A 16,975-nucleotide genomic window follows, 5' to 3' on the forward strand; every position below is an offset into this window, starting at 1 on the left:
ACTTAAGAACGTGGGAAAACCCCCAAGTCCTGATCTCCCAGTCCAAGGATAGCCTCAGCAACACAAAACACTGAATTCACCTCATACACACAACTAAGTTTTAAAAAGATGTTTTGTTTTTGACAATGTATTATTTTTAAGTTTAGTGCTCAAACCGTACTTTACTGGTATGATCACTTTCAGAGCATGGAATGAAAATGGAAGCAAGTCCCATAGAATGTGCTGCAATTGTCTCTGTGCCATTATTCAACTTAATTCTTTTAGTGCAGACAGCTCCAGAATGGAGCAGTGCTTCCATAAGCTCACTCACACCTTTGGCAGACATTAGAATTTATACTAACAAGTGATAAACTTTTAGATATGTTACCCATTTTTACAAAGCAAAGTGCAGCACTGGTTATCTGGCAACATTTTTGGTTACACTTGTGTCAGTCTGTGACACAGGCTAAATTCAACAGTTCTCTGCAGACTGCCACACTAATCATAACAATTAATTAAATAGACTTTGCTACAGTGCTCATGAGCTCTCTGTCCAGGACTTGCAAGGTGATGAAATCAGGGACTGAACTGGTCTGTGTTACTGAGGGATAAAGGGCAAAATCTTTGCTCAGGGGCATGCAAAAATCCTGTAACAGAGCTAGGAATTTCTTTCATTCTTTTTATTAGCAAAATGCTCTTAAATGCTCATAGCAAAGTAAAATTAAATATACAAAGCAGATTTCAGTCCTCTTCCCACTCACAACAAGATTGACACACAGAGAAAAATTCGTTACCAATGTTCACTAGAGCTACATTTGCTTGTGCCAATGTCACATATGAAAAGCCATAGCATGCATAAAGAGGTTTCAATTAGCATAGAATGGTCATGGAGGACAATTAAAAATGTTACTGAATGACACCCCCCGCCCTTTACAGTTCTTCCTAACCTGATATTGAGCATTTCACAGTGGTTCCAAGGGGTATTTGTGGCTCAGACCTCTGAAAAAAACTTTCCTACCTCAGAAATCCAGTTCCTCTGCAGTCACTCTGAATAGACCTAATGAAGTAGCTCACCTTTTGCATTATATACTCTGGTGCATGGTGTGTATATTTTGCAAGGGAGAAGAAAATAGAGTTAGCCATTCTGCCAAAACAGGATAGTATTAAAGAAGTGAAGGCAAATATATTTAAATGCAGCTAACAGACTGTTCTGTAATAAAGGATCTTCCACGTTGAGCCATTCCTGGGGCAGAATGTGTAGATCTGGAACAGGAGCAACTGACCCTCCAGTGCACGCTGCCATTACCCTCTCCCTCCCAAAAAGGAGCAAGTACATACCCTGCACACATTGAACCTCAGAAATAAGTTGATGGGTTTTACCTGTTCTCGATGCCCACACTTGGCTGCCACCTGCAGTGGGTGGAATGGAGAGGAGTGATTTCGGAAGGACGGGCAGAAGGACCGTGCTGGCTCCATATGGACAACACCCTGCCCAGCGAGTATGGCAGTGAGGAGACGAGCTCGCCGGACACACACCTCGGGTACCTGTCCCCTTTCAGACCCTGTGCCAGCTGCGAGATGAACAGTCTCTGGATGGTAGGAATGTGACTGGTTAAGCTTCTTCTTCTTGTCCAAATCCTGTAACATCCAGGGGAAGAAAGTGCTAACACTGTGTGAAGGCCAAGCGTGGAACAACCTCCTCTTCTTCCAGCTACAGCGTTTCTTCCAGGGCCAGGGTGAACAGCAGCAGTCCTGGGGGTTGTTGTGGAGTGAGAGGAATGAAGCTCATTATTTACACTGGAATCTTCCTTGAAAGCTGTTGTATCTGAACAGCTCTGAGACAGGAGGAAAGACAAAGTCCACTTTGAAGCTGGTGCTGGAGTTTCTCTGAAAACTGGGCTGTGGTGTACAGATTGCTGGGATGTAATCCCTCTGAGGTCTGTCACAGGACTGGAGTCCAATTTTATGTGAAAAGAAATTGGGAAAACCGAGGTGTCCAAGCAGGAGGTTGGAGGCGTGTGGCTTAAGTCCGAAGAAAGTATTTTGGTAGTTTGTACAGGATAAAGTGCCAAAGGCTGAAAGCTGAACATCTTGGTGCACCAGCTGTCAGCCCAGCGTGAGTGTACGTTCCTGTTAATGCAAGAAAAGGCTTCCAAGAGATTTTTAGATCTACATTGGCTGTGCCTGTCACCCACTGGAAGAATTTCAGAAGAATATGGCAGAGGTTCCAAGTTACGGCTGCTTTTGGCAGGGGCCAGGAGCTTGCTGGCCATTGCAGACAACTTGCTCAACAATGCTGGTTCTTTGGTACATTTTCTAAATTTCAAGCTGTTCAACAAACTGCACCTCTTGGCCCTCTGCCTTGGCATATGCACGAATCTCATGGCTGTTTCCGTTTCCACTGTCAGTGGTTTACATGGAAAGTACAACGATTCCGGAAGCGTGTTTTCCTGTTTAGGGAATATTTCCAGGGGAATCTCAGAGAAAAGTGAAGTTTTAATTTTTTTTATTTTTCTTACCGTTTTTAGCTGACACAATGTGGGAATCTTTTTGCATGTCCTTCCAGGTTGTATTTTTACTGGAAGAGGTCCTCTCAGTTTATTTGTAGTTCCTCTTCGTTTATTTGTAGTTCCAAAGGCACCAGGGATCCCATCATACCCTAAATTAAGGTTCAGGTTTTCCATTTCTGAATCCTGAGTCTTCAAAAACTGTGAACTAATAAAATCTGTGGTAATCTTTGGCCTTTTAACTTCTTGTAAAGTGCTACATAGTTTACTTTCACTGCCTCTTACAGCAAAAATCTCCTCTGAAGCAGCTCCAAACTTCGTATTTCCAGATGTCATCGAGTCGGCTGAAAAGCTGCACTGGAGTCCAGAACTGTGCAACGTATTTGGTTGCAGGATGATTTTTGCTTTCTCCTGATGTTCCAACTTCTGCTCTTGTTGTGCCTTGCCCAACTGATGTACCTCCATCTTTCCATACTTCTTTTGTTTAAGTATTTGAAGTTCCTGTATTTGATCAAGTCTCTCTGACCCTAAAGCCCCATTTTCCTGGCAAACTGCATGAGTTGGTACTTTGTCCTGGTCTTCTGTTACCTCCTGTACATTATCTTTGCTCTGTGCATTTAATTTGTGAGGCACACACGCTTCACTGCAAACCGCACAGTTTGGGGATGGCTCTTTGCAGCTGCCTGATAGTGTGCTCAGAGGTGGAGAAAATGTGGGCGTTGTATCATCCTGCCCTCCTGGGGCAGCCTCTGTGGCAGATACAGCTCCAGCCTCACAATCATGCACAGTTTCGGCACTGACACCTGCCAAGTTTGGGAGCTTTGTATCATTTTGTCTTTCTTTTGAAAGATTATTTCGTTTGGATCTTGGGATTTCTTCCAAAATGTTTCCGTAATTCTCAGTCCTGAGGGGGACTATTTTGCTACCAGACTCTTTAGAATCTTCCAACAAGGCCCATGGGCCATCTTTGGGCAACCTTCCTCTAGGGGCTACCACTTTGCCTATCTTCTCTTCTACACAGATATTCTTAAATTTCTCTCCACCAGGAGGACTTTTTGGTGAGCCCATGTCCAAGTCTCTCACAGCTGGTGTGCAAAGCCCCTCACCTTTCACACTTTCTTTGCTGTGGGCACAAACTCTTGAGCTCTTGGCACCATACAGAGAGCCAGCTGCTGCTTCACTCCCTGAAGATGGAACCTCAACATTGCTGCATTTTTTCTTAACGGAAATTGTTACAGAAAGAATTTTTGTCATTGAAGTATCATTGTTAAACTTTTTGTCTGAAGATGAAATATCTCTTTGTGTATTCTCAGGTGACATACATAGCTTTTCTTTCTCAGGCAGAGAGATGTGAGAGTTTAGAGCTGACATTGCTTTTGAATCCATTTGAATCTTATTAGAAGTTTCTTGGACATCAAACTTTTCAGAATGGGATGCACAAATACCCCTTTGATTATCAATTTCTTTACCAGGCTCAAAAGTTAATAGCGGGCAAGAGTCATTTAAGATAGGAATTAGACTTTTTCTGTTTTCTGTATCTGAAAGCACATTTATATTTTCTGGCTTATCTGCATCCTTTAACATCTCTTCACCAGGAGGACTTTTTGGTGAGCTCATGTCCACGTTTTTCATAGCTGGTGTGCAAAGCCCCTCACCTTTCACACTTTCTTTGCTGTGGGCACAAACTCTTGAGCTTTTGGCACCATACAGAGAGCCAGCTGCTGCTTCACTCCCTGAAGATGGAACCTCAACATTGCTGCATTTTTTCTTAACAGAAATTGTTACAGAAAGAATTTTTGTCATTGAAGTATCTTTGCTAAAAACTTCAGCTGAAGATGAATCACAATTATCTCTTTGTGTACGCACAGGTGACATGCACAGCCTTTCTTTGTCAGGCAGCGAGATGTGAGAGTTCAGAGCTGACACAGTTTCTGAATCTGCCTGAGTCTCAACACAAGGTTCTGGGATGTCAAACTTTCCAAAATGAGATGGACCAATGCCCCTGTGAGCATCAGTTTCTTTACCAGGCTCAAAAGTTAACTGTAGGCAAGAGTTATTTAAGATAGGATTTATACTCAGACTTTCTCTGTTGTCTGTATCTGAAAGCACATTCCTATTTTCTGGCTTGTATGAAAGACTCCCATGAATTGATGAAATGGGCAGAAATTGAGCACTAATTGTATTTTCCTGGTTCTCCACCAACCACTTCATCTTAGGCAAAGACTGCTGCATTTTGTTTCCTGCAAACACCAGCTCTGCTTTCTCTTTTGCACATTTGACAAAACGAGCCTGCTGTGAGCAATGTGGTCTGCCATCAGAAAAGTTTTCTTCAAGAGTTCCTTTATTGTTTCTTTCACATCTCTTCTCATGTTCTTGTAGTCTGATTGTCTTCTCTTCAATTAGATCACTGATGGAGTCCATGTATCCTGAAGGCTCTTCATTTTTCACTCCAATTAAAGAGTCCAAATCCATGACTTTCTCCTGCAGAGCTCCTTCAGACCTGGCTTCTCTGGCGTATTTATGGTCTAACAGAGGCAGGTCCCCACCTGTTTTTAGCACAACCTCTTCCCTGTGATCAGGACCAGTTTTGTCACTTCCCACAGAACCGCCCATGGTTTGTAAGCCAGCGTTTGCTTGGTTGGTTAAACTTTCTAAATGCTGCTCACTGCCCAGCACTGGGACATCAGACTCACTCTGACATGGATGACACTGATTTCCCCCTGCACAAAGGGTCTCTTCTGCTGGGCCAGCACGTTGTGTTGGAGCATTCACGTTGTCAGGTGCTGGGTGTGGATCACAGGCCGAAGTGCTACACTCACAGCGAGCAGCTGGGAGCAATGGCATTTCCTCCTGCTCACATGTGTCCAGTTCTCTCTTCCATGGGCCTAACAGAGAGTTGTAAAATCCAAAATTATGAGCACAGGTGTTTTGGTTAAAATATCCGACTGATAGCTGTTCACTGGTCTTATTTCTCTGATTGCCTTCAGGAGCATTTGGGAAATCCACAGCTCTTGTTTTATCACATTCATCTGCCTGGGAAGCACACATGCCAATCTGTTCTTTTGCCTCATCTCTGTCACAAACAATTTCACTGCCTCTTACTTTACAAAGATCAAATTGTTCCACAACTTCCATATTCTTATTTGAAATCTCATCTCTTGCCAAGGTAGCAATAGACTCCTCTGCAGTATATGCTGAGCAAAACGTGTTTTTTCCTGTGGGAATGTCATTTATCCCATGCAGAGCTATAGCTCTGTTGCTCCAGTCATTTTCACAAAGAAGAGATCCACGTGCCAAAGGGGAGTGTGGTTCTGGAGAGACGATTGCCTCTTTACTGTTGTATCCTGATGAAGACTCTCCTTCCAAATTATCATTTTCTTCAATCTTATCCACTTCAACACCAAAAGAATGACTGTTCAGGAAAGCTTCATCCACACGTGTTCTCCCTGATAAAATACAGGAAGCACTGGCAGCTGTACACTGGCTTTTTATACTCTGATTATTACAAATCCATGTGTGACAATGTTCATTTTCCAAACCAGTGACCACTCTCTCCATATTTCCTGCAGAAGATTTTATGTTCATTTGGGATGTTCTGCTTGTTGTGTTAGGTTTATCAAGAGTCATGGAATTTACAGAAGACTTGAATTTGTCTTTATGAAGCAAAACTTCAGCAACTTGTTTCACTGTTGTTCCAGAAGCACCAACTAATGCTTTTCTAGACAGATTACCCCAAGCCTCGTCCCTGCATGAAACTTTATTAGCAGTACAAGAAAGACACTCATTATAATGAGATTCTCTTGACTTTTGTGAAACAGGAGGTAGAGTTACATTTAGTGTATAAAACAAATTTGCTTTGTTCCCAGTGGATAAGCTGTCACTGTCAGATTCTGCAGCTCCAACTAAACCACCAGCTAGCTCTTTTGATGTTGTATTGCTCTCAGATTCCTTTTCAAGCAGTTGTGCCTTGGGTGAGTCTTTTTCCAGCTTGGTACTAAGATCAAGACAGCTGTGGTTACTGAGAGGAGGAATTTCACTGGCAGTCCCATGAAAGCATATCCCTGTCTGCCCAGTTTCACTCGTTTCCACCCACAAACGATTTGCTTTTGTATCATTCTTGCATGGGTCACTGACAGAGAATTGCCACTGGTCCTTTTTCAACTTATCACCTTCTGATGGGAACATTTTAAATTTTTCTTTTGAGAACTCCTCAGCGGATGAAGCAACAGAACTAAAAACTGGAGAATGACAATGCTCAGAATTAGCAGCATCTTGAGGTTCAGGCCAGCTACAAATGTCAGTGTTATCTCCCACAGCAATTTTCCTCCAGACTTCAGCAGCCTCTTCAGATTCAGAGCTGTATGGTTTTCCTACAGTAGCACTTGATTCCCTAGGATCAGTTTTTGCACTAGATAATCCTTTGTTCCTTACCACTGAGATCTGCTCTACAGGTACAGATGTGGAGGTCTGGTTTTCTAAAAACCCAGTTCCATGATCATAAGGAGTGTGATGTTTGATGTTTTGGGGAAGGTACTTCTGGGGGGTTTTATTGACAATTCCATGAACTGCAGAACTGCTTTCTAGTGGCATATTTCCAAAGTCCAGATAACAGACACTTTTCAGAACTGGACATAAAACTTCAGAACTTTGTGAGGAGAATGTTCTACAGCTTTCTGCTGAGAACAAATCATGAGGTCCATTTTGTTCAGGTACAGAACCCTTAAAGAAGTCAAAAGCATCATTTTCTTCATCCTGCTGACAACTCTGGCAATTAGCAAATGACGTACTGAATTCATTAAGAGGATTTTGTCTGGGTAACGTTTCTTCTCTGATCTCCAAAACAGATACACCATTCCCCCCTGTTCTCAATGGCATGGCAGCATGGGCTTTTGACCCACTATAGTCACTTGTTCCTTGTGGATGATCTGTAGCTGCTTCAGTGTCCATGACTTTTAGAGGCTCTAGGAACCCTAAGATGCTGGTTTCTGAAACCCCAGCTCTGCCCATAACTGTGTCTACATCTGGGCATTGACTGCTCTCGGCTGGAAGACCTTTACTCACTCTGTCATTCCTGTATCCTGCTTTACTAAATATCCTAGTCCCATCAGCCTTCATACCTTGTAGTTCTTCAGTGAGCTTTGGCAGAGTTTCAGCTGTCACCTGAACATTTGCTTGGTTTTCTTCTGCATAAGAAAAAAAATTAAGCAAATCAGAACCATATGCTAAATTTAGAAGGCATTCAGCTTATTAAGTACCTTTTGTTGTTGTACACAACACAACTCCATGCAGTGTTGGTTACCAAAATATTCTTGAAGGTGAGAATTGATGCTAACAATTTTAATACAAGTCTTCAGAGGAAAAAGCTACTCCACCACAAAGCCAACAAAGACAATCCTTTTCAGCACAGACATTCCCAGTCCTGTGTATTTCAGATTTCTCTAATATCAAGCTAGGTGAATGTAGGTCCTGTAACTCAAAACATAGGAAGCCACAGCCAACATTAAAATAATGCTTATTTGTAACATCAAAATTCAACACAGGCTGGGACTTGATCTGCTCCAGCCTAGAATTATGGCTGTGCATTGTGTGGCCATTTCCATTTCTTCTTCCTTGAAGACATGTCTGTCAGTAACTCATCCACAGGAAAAAAACACATATCAAATCTGACCAAGCAATTTGAATTATTCATAAACTTTTTCTGTAAAATCACAAAGAAGGTGCTAATTAAAAAAAAATACGGTTGCTGTGTAATATCTTCATATCCAAAACTTCACAGGGAACATATGTACTCAGACTTCTGCAGATCTTTTCCCTATTTTCTAGTAAGCACCAAGACTAGATGACTGACTAGATTCATCAGGTAAACACAGGTTTAGGTAAAGACAGCAGGCAGGGAAATAGAAAATGACTACTATATGCAGGAAAAGTGACCAAAGTACTTGGAGCTAGAAGATTATGGAGGATCATAATGAAATTAATAATTACATTAGCTGTCCTTTTTCTTTGGATTCTGCACTTTTAATTTTATTTTTTAGAACACTCAAAAATGAATGAATAATTCCTTTCTATATATATATGCTATAACTGCTGTCATACGCTCCATCTTTGAAACAAAAGGAACTGCAAAACATCTGCTATTAACCTCTTCTGCTTTGGAAACAAATAACTAAAATACATCCTCTACAGAAAAGGTCTTCAGGCAAGTACATACCCTGCCAGGAGAAAGTAAAGCATTAAGTTTTGAGATTCTTGTTGTTACACAGGGTAATACTTTCTACCATAAAACAAAATAAATGAGCCATCCCACAATCACTCATCCATTTTAAATCAAGAGTAAATAACTGGGAGAGAAGCAGGGGCTGGATAGAGAGGTACAGCTGAAATAACTACCTGTGTTCCTCAGAGATCCTGCAATTTCAGTGCAACAGGTTCTCAAAGAGTTTGCCCCTTGCTTGTTGAAGTGAGGGTCCTCCTGAAACAAGACAGAAATAGCAGTGGAAATGGTTAGATTTTCTGAAGTGTGCCATGTCTCAGGGACTGCATCTGCTCAGCTGGGTTAGTTCAGAACAAGAAATTCCCTAAGAAGCCCCCAGACGTATCAGCCTTGGTCAGAGGCTTTGCTTCACACAAGCACTAAAGATGAATCCCTAAAACACCTGGATTCAGCAGCAATGAAGACTTGTGGCAGTCAAAATGTAAGTATACAGCTTAAAATGCAAATTGTTAGAGACTGGAATGAGAAGAGTCATCCAGTTTCCAAGTCTAGTTCACACCCCCAAACCACTACCACTAGACTTCTGGGAAGATGTGTGCATTTTCTGTCTCTATTACAACTTCCCTTCTGCTATTCCTTGGCTCAAAACCACAAACCCAGGAACAGATCATCTAAGTCTGTCAGCAAAACCACCAAACCATGATCCCACAGCTCAACTACCTGCATTTAGAAATATGTGAAACCTCATCTTGGAAAACTGAATGACTATAAAGAATTTAATAATTTTAATTTCACAAAAGTGATAAATCATTTTTTTAAAATTTCAGATAAACAGATATCAAAAATTAGAATTAAACACACAAATTATTTTTGTATTATGCAACACCCAAAAATTAAGGTAAAACACTTAGTTAGGCATCTTGTTCTGTTACGTATCTGCCTTACACCATTCCAACAGTATTTAAGCAAGTGAAAACATTGGTATTTTAAAATACTGCTGGTCTACTGAACTATAGTCTGATTCTTCACTGGACCCACAATAATCCAGACACTGACACACACACAGCCCCTGGATGTGTCCACGGCCAGGCTGGGCAGGGCTCTGAGCACCCTGCTCTAGTGGAAGGTGTCCCTGCCCACGGCAGGGGTTGGAACAGCATGACCTTCAAGGTCCTCTTCCCACCAAAACCACTTTATGATTCTATACCAGAGGAGACAAGAAAGAACCAGGAACCCATTGCCAAACCACTGCCTAGTGGCTCTAACCCTAAATTCAAATTATCACGCAGGGATGCGTTTCTGCATTCACTTACTTGTTCCAACCAACTTTCCTCCAGAGCTGAAGGATAACGCTCAGCACGACGGTCCTCAGCACCTTGTGCCTCTTCATCTTCTTTCTGATATCCATCACTAGAACAGTCTAGTTTCCTAAAGTGTCTTTTTCTGCTTTTTTCCTCTTCTGCAAGGTCTCCAGCCTGCAGTAATTCTTCAGGAAGGGATTCTGCTGGCCCGTGAGGTATCACCTGGAGGGTATCACCCAAACCCCCTGGCTCCTGGCAGAAGTTTCCCCTGGCAGCAGCCCACGGCGCATCCCTGTGTGCCAGCACGGGCCCATCGGACTGAGCACCCAGGCCAGGGCTGGGCCCCGGCACTGCCATGAGTCCTGCGGGGACGCTCCCTGCCAGCCCGGGGCACGGCTCCTCCACTGCAGCACACACAGAGCAATCAGGGACAGCCTCCACTCCAGAGGAGAGCATCAGGCCTGCTGAAGATCAGATGCCTGAGCTTTTCAGTTTATCCTAAAAATAAAAGCAGTGTTAAATCAACGTACGTTGGATTAACCACAGAAAACCCTGAGCTGAAAGGGACCCTCAATGATCACTGAAGTCCAACTCCTGGATTAGATTAAAAGGAAAAGCTTAATTCCTCAAGATTCAAGCATATATGTTTAAGAAAGAGACTTCCAAATACGTCTTTAAGAAAGGTGCTGAGAAACGTTTGAGTATCTAAGGAAATGCTTCATGAACAAATAAGAGTAAAGCCAAATAGATATTCCCGAGCTTCATTTTCACATTCAAACATCTCCGTGCAGATTGAACCACATCTGAGAAGAGGTTATAAGGAAATCACTGGGGCTTGTATCAGACATCCTCCTCCTTCACTAAAACTAAAGCATCGTTTGATTTCCTGGGATTTTCATGTGTTTCCAGTCTTTGGAAAAGAGCTCCAACTTTTCTTCTCACTCTCGGCCCCACACGAACACTTTCTCAGCCATGTGCCAGCGCACCGCGCCTCTCAGCCGCTCTCCTGCGAGCCCCTGACACGGTACAGAGGGTGCCAGGACACAGCCCCGGCCGCTCCTCTCCGGAGCTGCTCCGGGAGCCCGGGACGGGAGCTCCGGCTGGCCCGGCTCCGTTCTGCCGGCACCGGGAAAGCGCCGCCGTCAAACCGCTCCTGCGGGCTCACGGACAGACCGGGCTGAGCCAGGCCTTACCGGAGCACCGCTTACTGGGTTTACCAGAGCACGGGCTGACCAGGCGGGCGCTGATCGCTGCCGCTGAGCGAGAGCAGCCCGTACAGAGACAGGTGAAACACGCGAGCCACCGGTGCCCGGGAGAGCATCACCGTCCCGAGCATCGCGGCGGGACCAGGGCCACCCTTTGTTCCAAGTGCCGCAGCAGCGCCGACAGACTCGGTCCCGAGCCCCGCTCCTTCTCCGCGGCAGCAGCCCCCGCACCGGCCGGCCCCGCACGGCAGCGCCCCGGAGATCGCCGCTCTCGGTAATTACACAACCGCCGGAGTCTACCCCGCGCCCGGGCTGGGCAGGGCCCCGCCGGCCGCTCGGCCCCGCTGCGACCCCCAGCCGCCGGCGGCGGGCACAAGAGGCGGATCCGCGCCGGGACCCCCCGCGCCCCGCCCCGCCCCGCCCGGTGCCGTTACCTGAGCGGCGGCGGCCGCCGGCCCCGCTGCGCGCGCCCGCCGCGCCGCGCCCCGCCCCGCGCGCATCACTTCCGCATCCGGGGGCGGCGCGCGCCGACCCGCCAGCCGTGGCTGTGGCTCCGCCTCCGGCAGCGCCCGCCCCGCCCCGCCCGGCCACGCCCCCTCACCGGGCAGCGCTTCCCCGGCCCCGCCCCCGCGGTGGGCGTGTCCTTCCCACGGTGGCGGCGCGGGTGTCACGTGGCGCGCGGCCCCGGACGCGGAAGTGCCGCCGGTTCCCGCGGGACACGCACCGGCGGGTCCTGGCGCCGCGCTCGGACGCTCCGCCAGCGGGGCTGCGCTGTGCTCGGCTCGGCTGCGGCACGGCCGGCCCCGGCCGCGCTGCCCTGGGGCTGGCCCGGCCCGCGGCGGCAGGGAGCGGCACGCAGCGTCCGAGCTCCCTTCGCGCCCGGACTGCGCCGTTCGCCCCGGTGTCCTTCCCCCCGGGCTCTGGCCTGAGCCGCCGTGCTGCTCGCTCTGCGCTGCTGCCCCCGTGCGGGTAAGGACCCTGGCGGGCCCGTGTGCCAGACCGCCCCTGGCCGCTGCTCCGTGCAGGAACTCGGGTGTCTCCGTGGGCTTCTCTTCCCCTGTAAGCGGGCGGCCCAATGGACGCGGCGGTTCCGTAGCTGCTCAATGACTGTGTTCGGCAGCGGACCGTAATGCTTGGGTTTGTTTGCTCTCCGCTCCGGCCCTGCTCTCTGTGGAGTCCCGGTGCGGCTCTGCCGGCTCGCAGCACCACGCGGCGCTTCTTTCCGGACCCGCACCAGTTCCAAATTACAGAGTTTGTTTTAACAAATTCTGGGTATGCGGTTTTTTTATTCCCACCACGACTCTGTAGCTCGGTAATTGACTTTGTGCCAAGCACATCTGCAAGCCCACCCCTTTAATCTATTTAAAAAGCAACCCCTAGGTCCCCGTCTCTTTGTGCCTGCACCTGTAGCTGCCCCGCACTCTGCTCTGCTGGGCGCAGCTCTGCCGCGCTGCGATCGGCCGGGACAATCGTTTTGCATTGACAAGAGATCTGTGTTTGCTTTCATTTCTGTGGTAGATGTGAAAGATGCCTTTAAACGTCTTGACTCGAAGCATCTGAGAGGAGCTGGAGGTCAAGATGAGAACCAACAAGGTGTACAAGCTCGTCATACATAAGAAGGGGTTTGGAGGCAGTGGTCAGTATCTCCTAGCTGGTAACAGTGAGACCAGCACTCACACAATTGAAAGCAATTGTTTTATTGATTGTTTTAACAAAAGATTGAAGATGGAACTTTGATGTAAAAAGCAGTATTGCCAGCCAGAGTTTGGAAAGCTCTTTCTAATAACAGGATACAGCAAAATAAATGAACATTTGTTCATTTGGAAGAGACCAAGATTGTATTTAAAAATAAAATAGCTTTATTTTTATTTCTTTCCCTTTTGTTGCAATACTTTTTTCTTAATCTGGTGTTTTAATCACCCTAATGAGTGATATATATGTCAGTGACTTATGACTGCACACAGATGTGTTTCTGAGCACTAATAACAGTGCCACTGATTGGATTCTAGACTTACAGCATGTTGATAAATTTTGTTGAGATTCTGTAGATATCTACTTCCCTGCTGGTGTTTGTTGTATGAAAACTACAGAAGATGATTCTGGTTTAGATGTGCCTAAATGAGACACAGTCTTTTGCTGAACACTTCTTTTGTGAAAGTTTTGTTCTTTGAGTTGTTTGTGCCTGCAGAGTGGCTGATCTGAAGTGGCTGGGTAGGAGCCTGGCATGTGGTGAGCAGAAAGCCTTTTGCTGCTGTGTTTGCCTTGGTTTGTGTATTTATACATGCTGAGCAAACATGCAGGTGTCTGTGTTTAGTATGTGTCTGTTCACTGCCCTCATTCATTGCTGTCTTGCAGATGATGAACTGGTGGTGAATCCCAAAGTGTTTCTTCAGATCAAGCTGGGAGATGTTGTGGAAATCGCACATCCCAATGATGAATACAGGTGAGTTCTCTCTGCAGAGATCAGTGAGCTTGGAGCACTGGAAGGATCTGTCCATGGGCAGTGGTTTCTAGAGTGGGAGGCTCTTAGGGCTGACATAGCTTTGCTTCAGGATGCTGCCATGATGTTTTTTCTGCCTAAGGGAAAGAGGTTAACTTTAGTGAGAGTGCTTCCTTAAAATTTATGGAATTCTTTGTGTATGGTGTTAGTTTGCTGATCTTCCATCGGCCAAGTAGCACCTGCATATAGAATAGACAATATCTTTATCCTCTTCCTAGATCTGCTCTTACCTAAGGATCATTCTCCTATCCTGCACTGTATCCTAGGCACAATTAAAGTTCTGTGGCCTTGTTGTATGAACCTGTTCATCCTGCATCCTTTTCAGGATCTGAAAAGCAGCAGTACACTTGTGTGAGGATCTGAGTTGTTCTTGTGTGACCTCATTTCCCATTTTTAGCATCATCTTTACCTCAAGAGTACCTTATAATTACGAAGAGTGCAAGGCATGAGAAAGAGAGACAGGTGGAGACGATGGTGTATGAAGCTTTCTGGAAAATATCAATGTTTCTCTTTAGCTTAGCCTGTCCATGTTACAAGATTGTTTTGAATATGTGTGATTTACCAGAGACACTGTTGGTATCTCACCTTTTCTACCTTTTTTTTCTTCTCCATGCTAGTCCCCTGCTTCTACAAGTGAAGTCACTTAAGGAAGATTTGCAGAAAGGTAAAACTCTAGATGTATGCACAGTAAAATCACAGGAAGGGTGACATGACTGGGCTTTACATGTGGTTAGCTAATGTGTGTATTTTAATTTCATACGAAAATAAATTCTTAAGAAAATCAATGCTTTGTCTGTTTGGCAAGGGAAGGATAAGAATTTAACAGAAAATGGGCAGTTAGTTCTAAATCTGCTTTTGTTTGAGTAATGTGAGTGTGGTTTAACCAAACTTGGCTTTTTAGCCTGAAGTTTGTGTTTCGTGCCAGTCTCCCTGTTGGTTCTGTGCCTGTAAAGCACTCAGAACCTGCTGGGGTGCTCAGTTCTCTGCTGTCCTTTCTGGTTCCTGCGGCAGAAACGATAAGTGTGGATCAGACCGTGGCCCAAGTGTTCCGCCTGCGGCCCTACCAGGATGTCCACGTCAACGTTGTTGACCCAAAGGTGTGTGTGCTGCCTCTTGTGTCCATCCATTCCATCCCTTGACTCCTGTCAGAGCCCTCTGACTTTCCTTCTGGGGGAAAAGGCATTTGTTTTTTATTGAAAGATGTTTAGTTTTCTTCCCTAGGAGAATGAGCCTTAGACTTTTGAATTATTTGTTGGTTTGTTATGTGTCTCTTCTCTCCCTACCATCTCTGCTCTCCTTTTGAACTCCATGATCCTGCTTCAACAGTGCTTGGTAGAAATGTAGACATTTCATGTATTTTTAAATTTCAGAAATTCATGAGAACCAGGCACAGTAAAGAAAAGCAGAGAGTGCTCTAGTCAAAAGAAGAGTCATGGCCTGGATTTGCATTACTTGATACCACAGAGCCTCTTACAGAGAGGCATTTCCTGTAAATGTCCCAACTATTCAAAGAGCTGCTGTCAGAGCTTACATTCTGCACAAGACAAAAACCTGTAGGAAATTAAGCTTCCTCAATGTCATGAACAGTGGCAGTAATTTATTTTATTTCAGCTTCCAATCTGCATTGAGACTTGTAGTACAGATTTAGTCCCTGGGTTTTTTCTGGTCACATTGTTTTGTAGCTCACAGTAGCTGAGGTACATGCACAACTTATTTGTATGGGCTTCCCCTTTATCTTGGAGTTTTAGGGATATTGAGTTGCTTTTGAATGCTCTTGTGACATTTGATTATTAAATGAACAGATTGGTGGGCCCTGCCCAAAAACAAGCAGTAAACTGAGCAGTGTTTTTGGTCCATTTGCCAGGAGGTGACCCTGGACTTGGTGGAGCTGACATTTAAAGATCAGTACATCGGCCGTGGGGACATGTGGCGGCTGAAGAAGAGCCTGGTAAGGCCCTGCTGCCCTGGGTGCAGGTGATGAACAGATCTTGCTTACTGTGAAAGAAAAGAGGAGCTTTACAAAATGCAGAGAAACAAAGACAGTGCCAGCAGCTCCTGAGGATCTTGTGCTGTGAGTGGCACATCAGAGTTGGAGAAATGGATGTAAATGTGCTGTAGAAAAACAAATCCCACAACTTCCTTCTCCACTGCTATAATGTTGATTACTGCCTTGAGCACTGAAAATGCTGTTGAGAGGTTTTTTGCTTATATTCTGAATTTTAATGACTTACTGCATTTGGAAGGAATTGAATCCAAGTGTTTTTCAAGTAGAAGTATGCTGAAGTGTCCCTCTCTGAGAGTATCACTTAATAAGCAGCTATTAGAATATCTTCTGCCTGCATCTCTGAAGTGCAGTCTTTGGCTCCTCTAAGTGCAGTGAATTAGGCAAATGATCCCAGTTAGAGTTATCTGTGTTGAAAGTGCTTTTCTGTTGTTGGAAAAATCACATTTGAGTGCGAGTGGCTTTTATGTACATTGCTCTTCTCACTCTGAGCCTGCTCTTCTTCTGACATGTGTAACTCTTCTTTCCTAGGTCAGCACATGTGCATATATCACCCAAAAAGTCGAATTTGCAGGTATCAGGTCAGTGCCTCCTGTGAGGGCTTACTGTTATTTATTGTTTTAGCTTCATGAGTTTCAAGTAGCCAACTGGAGACTTTTCTCTGAAAAATCCTTCATGTTTCATTGTTCTCATCTGTGTGCACCGTGGGGTAGGGGAAGGCTTCTGTCTGATTTGGGGTAAAAGAAACTAATAGTAGGGTAGCCAGCTACACTCATGGCCTCTGATGAAGGCCAAATAGTTTTCTTTTTATCTCTTAGAATATTTACCCCCCTGCCCAAGATGTGTTAATAATTCAGAGGGGATTACTTCAGTTGCTTTTGGGGTGACACAGGGACAAGGAAGTATGTAGATGCAGAGGGAAATGGCTGTTTGACATCTTTTGGGTTAAACATCACGTTTTTACCAAATAAGTCATCCTTGAGTGCAGATTTTGGTACATCTCTTGCTTGCTCAAATACTGATTCTCTAATCTTCATATTTAAATATTCTGCATTTCTTTTCTTCCAGGGCCCAGGCAGGTGAACTGTGGGTAAAGAGTGAGAAGGTCACTTGTGGATACATCAGTGAGGACACCCGGGTAAGAGTTCAGGAAGCAGGGGAAAGCAGTTTTTTCCTTCCTGTCCTTGCCAGGATTTTTACAATTCTATTATGCCTGCAGATTAGTATGGATCATTGGAAGTGGTTGTGTTGTAAGGTGAAGAGTGGC

The 16,975-nt window shown here is 45.2% G+C and overlaps 2 protein-coding genes across 6 annotated transcripts in view; one reads left to right on the forward strand and one right to left on the reverse strand.

Moving 5' to 3' along the window:
• Nucleotides 1-7,583, reverse strand: part of PRR14L (proline rich 14 like) — a 16,331-nt gene extending 8,748 nt beyond the window's left edge. The window contains exon 1 of the mRNA XM_063415996.1: nucleotides 1,360-7,583. Coding sequence (XP_063272066.1) covers nucleotides 1,360-7,493 — 6,134 coding nt within the window. The 5' untranslated portion in view covers nucleotides 7,494-7,583. The remainder of the gene's footprint in view (nucleotides 1-1,359) is intronic.
• Nucleotides 7,584-11,853: 4,270 nt separating this feature from the next.
• Nucleotides 11,854-16,975, forward strand: part of DEPDC5 (DEP domain containing 5, GATOR1 subcomplex subunit) — a 42,712-nt gene continuing 37,590 nt past the window's right edge. For 3 of the 5 annotated variants that reach the window (XM_063416452.1, XM_063416449.1, XM_063416453.1), the window contains exons 1-8: nucleotides 11,856-12,175; nucleotides 12,725-12,842; nucleotides 13,562-13,649; nucleotides 14,324-14,370; nucleotides 14,718-14,803; nucleotides 15,571-15,654; nucleotides 16,240-16,289; nucleotides 16,777-16,846. In XM_063416452.1, the coding sequence (XP_063272522.1) occupies nucleotides 12,785-12,842; nucleotides 13,562-13,649; nucleotides 14,324-14,370; nucleotides 14,718-14,803; nucleotides 15,571-15,654; nucleotides 16,240-16,289; nucleotides 16,777-16,846 (483 nt within the window). In that variant the 5' untranslated portion in view covers nucleotides 11,856-12,175; nucleotides 12,725-12,784. Of the gene's footprint in view, nucleotides 12,176-12,724; nucleotides 12,843-13,561; nucleotides 13,650-14,323; nucleotides 14,371-14,717; nucleotides 14,804-15,570; nucleotides 15,655-16,239; nucleotides 16,290-16,776; nucleotides 16,847-16,975 lie in introns of all 5 variants that reach the window. The other 2 variants (XM_063416451.1, XM_063416448.1) reach the window with 2 other exon arrangements.

The sequence above is a fragment of the Prinia subflava genome, chromosome 19 (genome assembly GCF_021018805.1).
Source record: "Prinia subflava isolate CZ2003 ecotype Zambia chromosome 19, Cam_Psub_1.2, whole genome shotgun sequence".
In the NCBI taxonomy this organism is placed as follows: domain Eukaryota; kingdom Metazoa; phylum Chordata; class Aves; order Passeriformes; family Cisticolidae; genus Prinia; species Prinia subflava.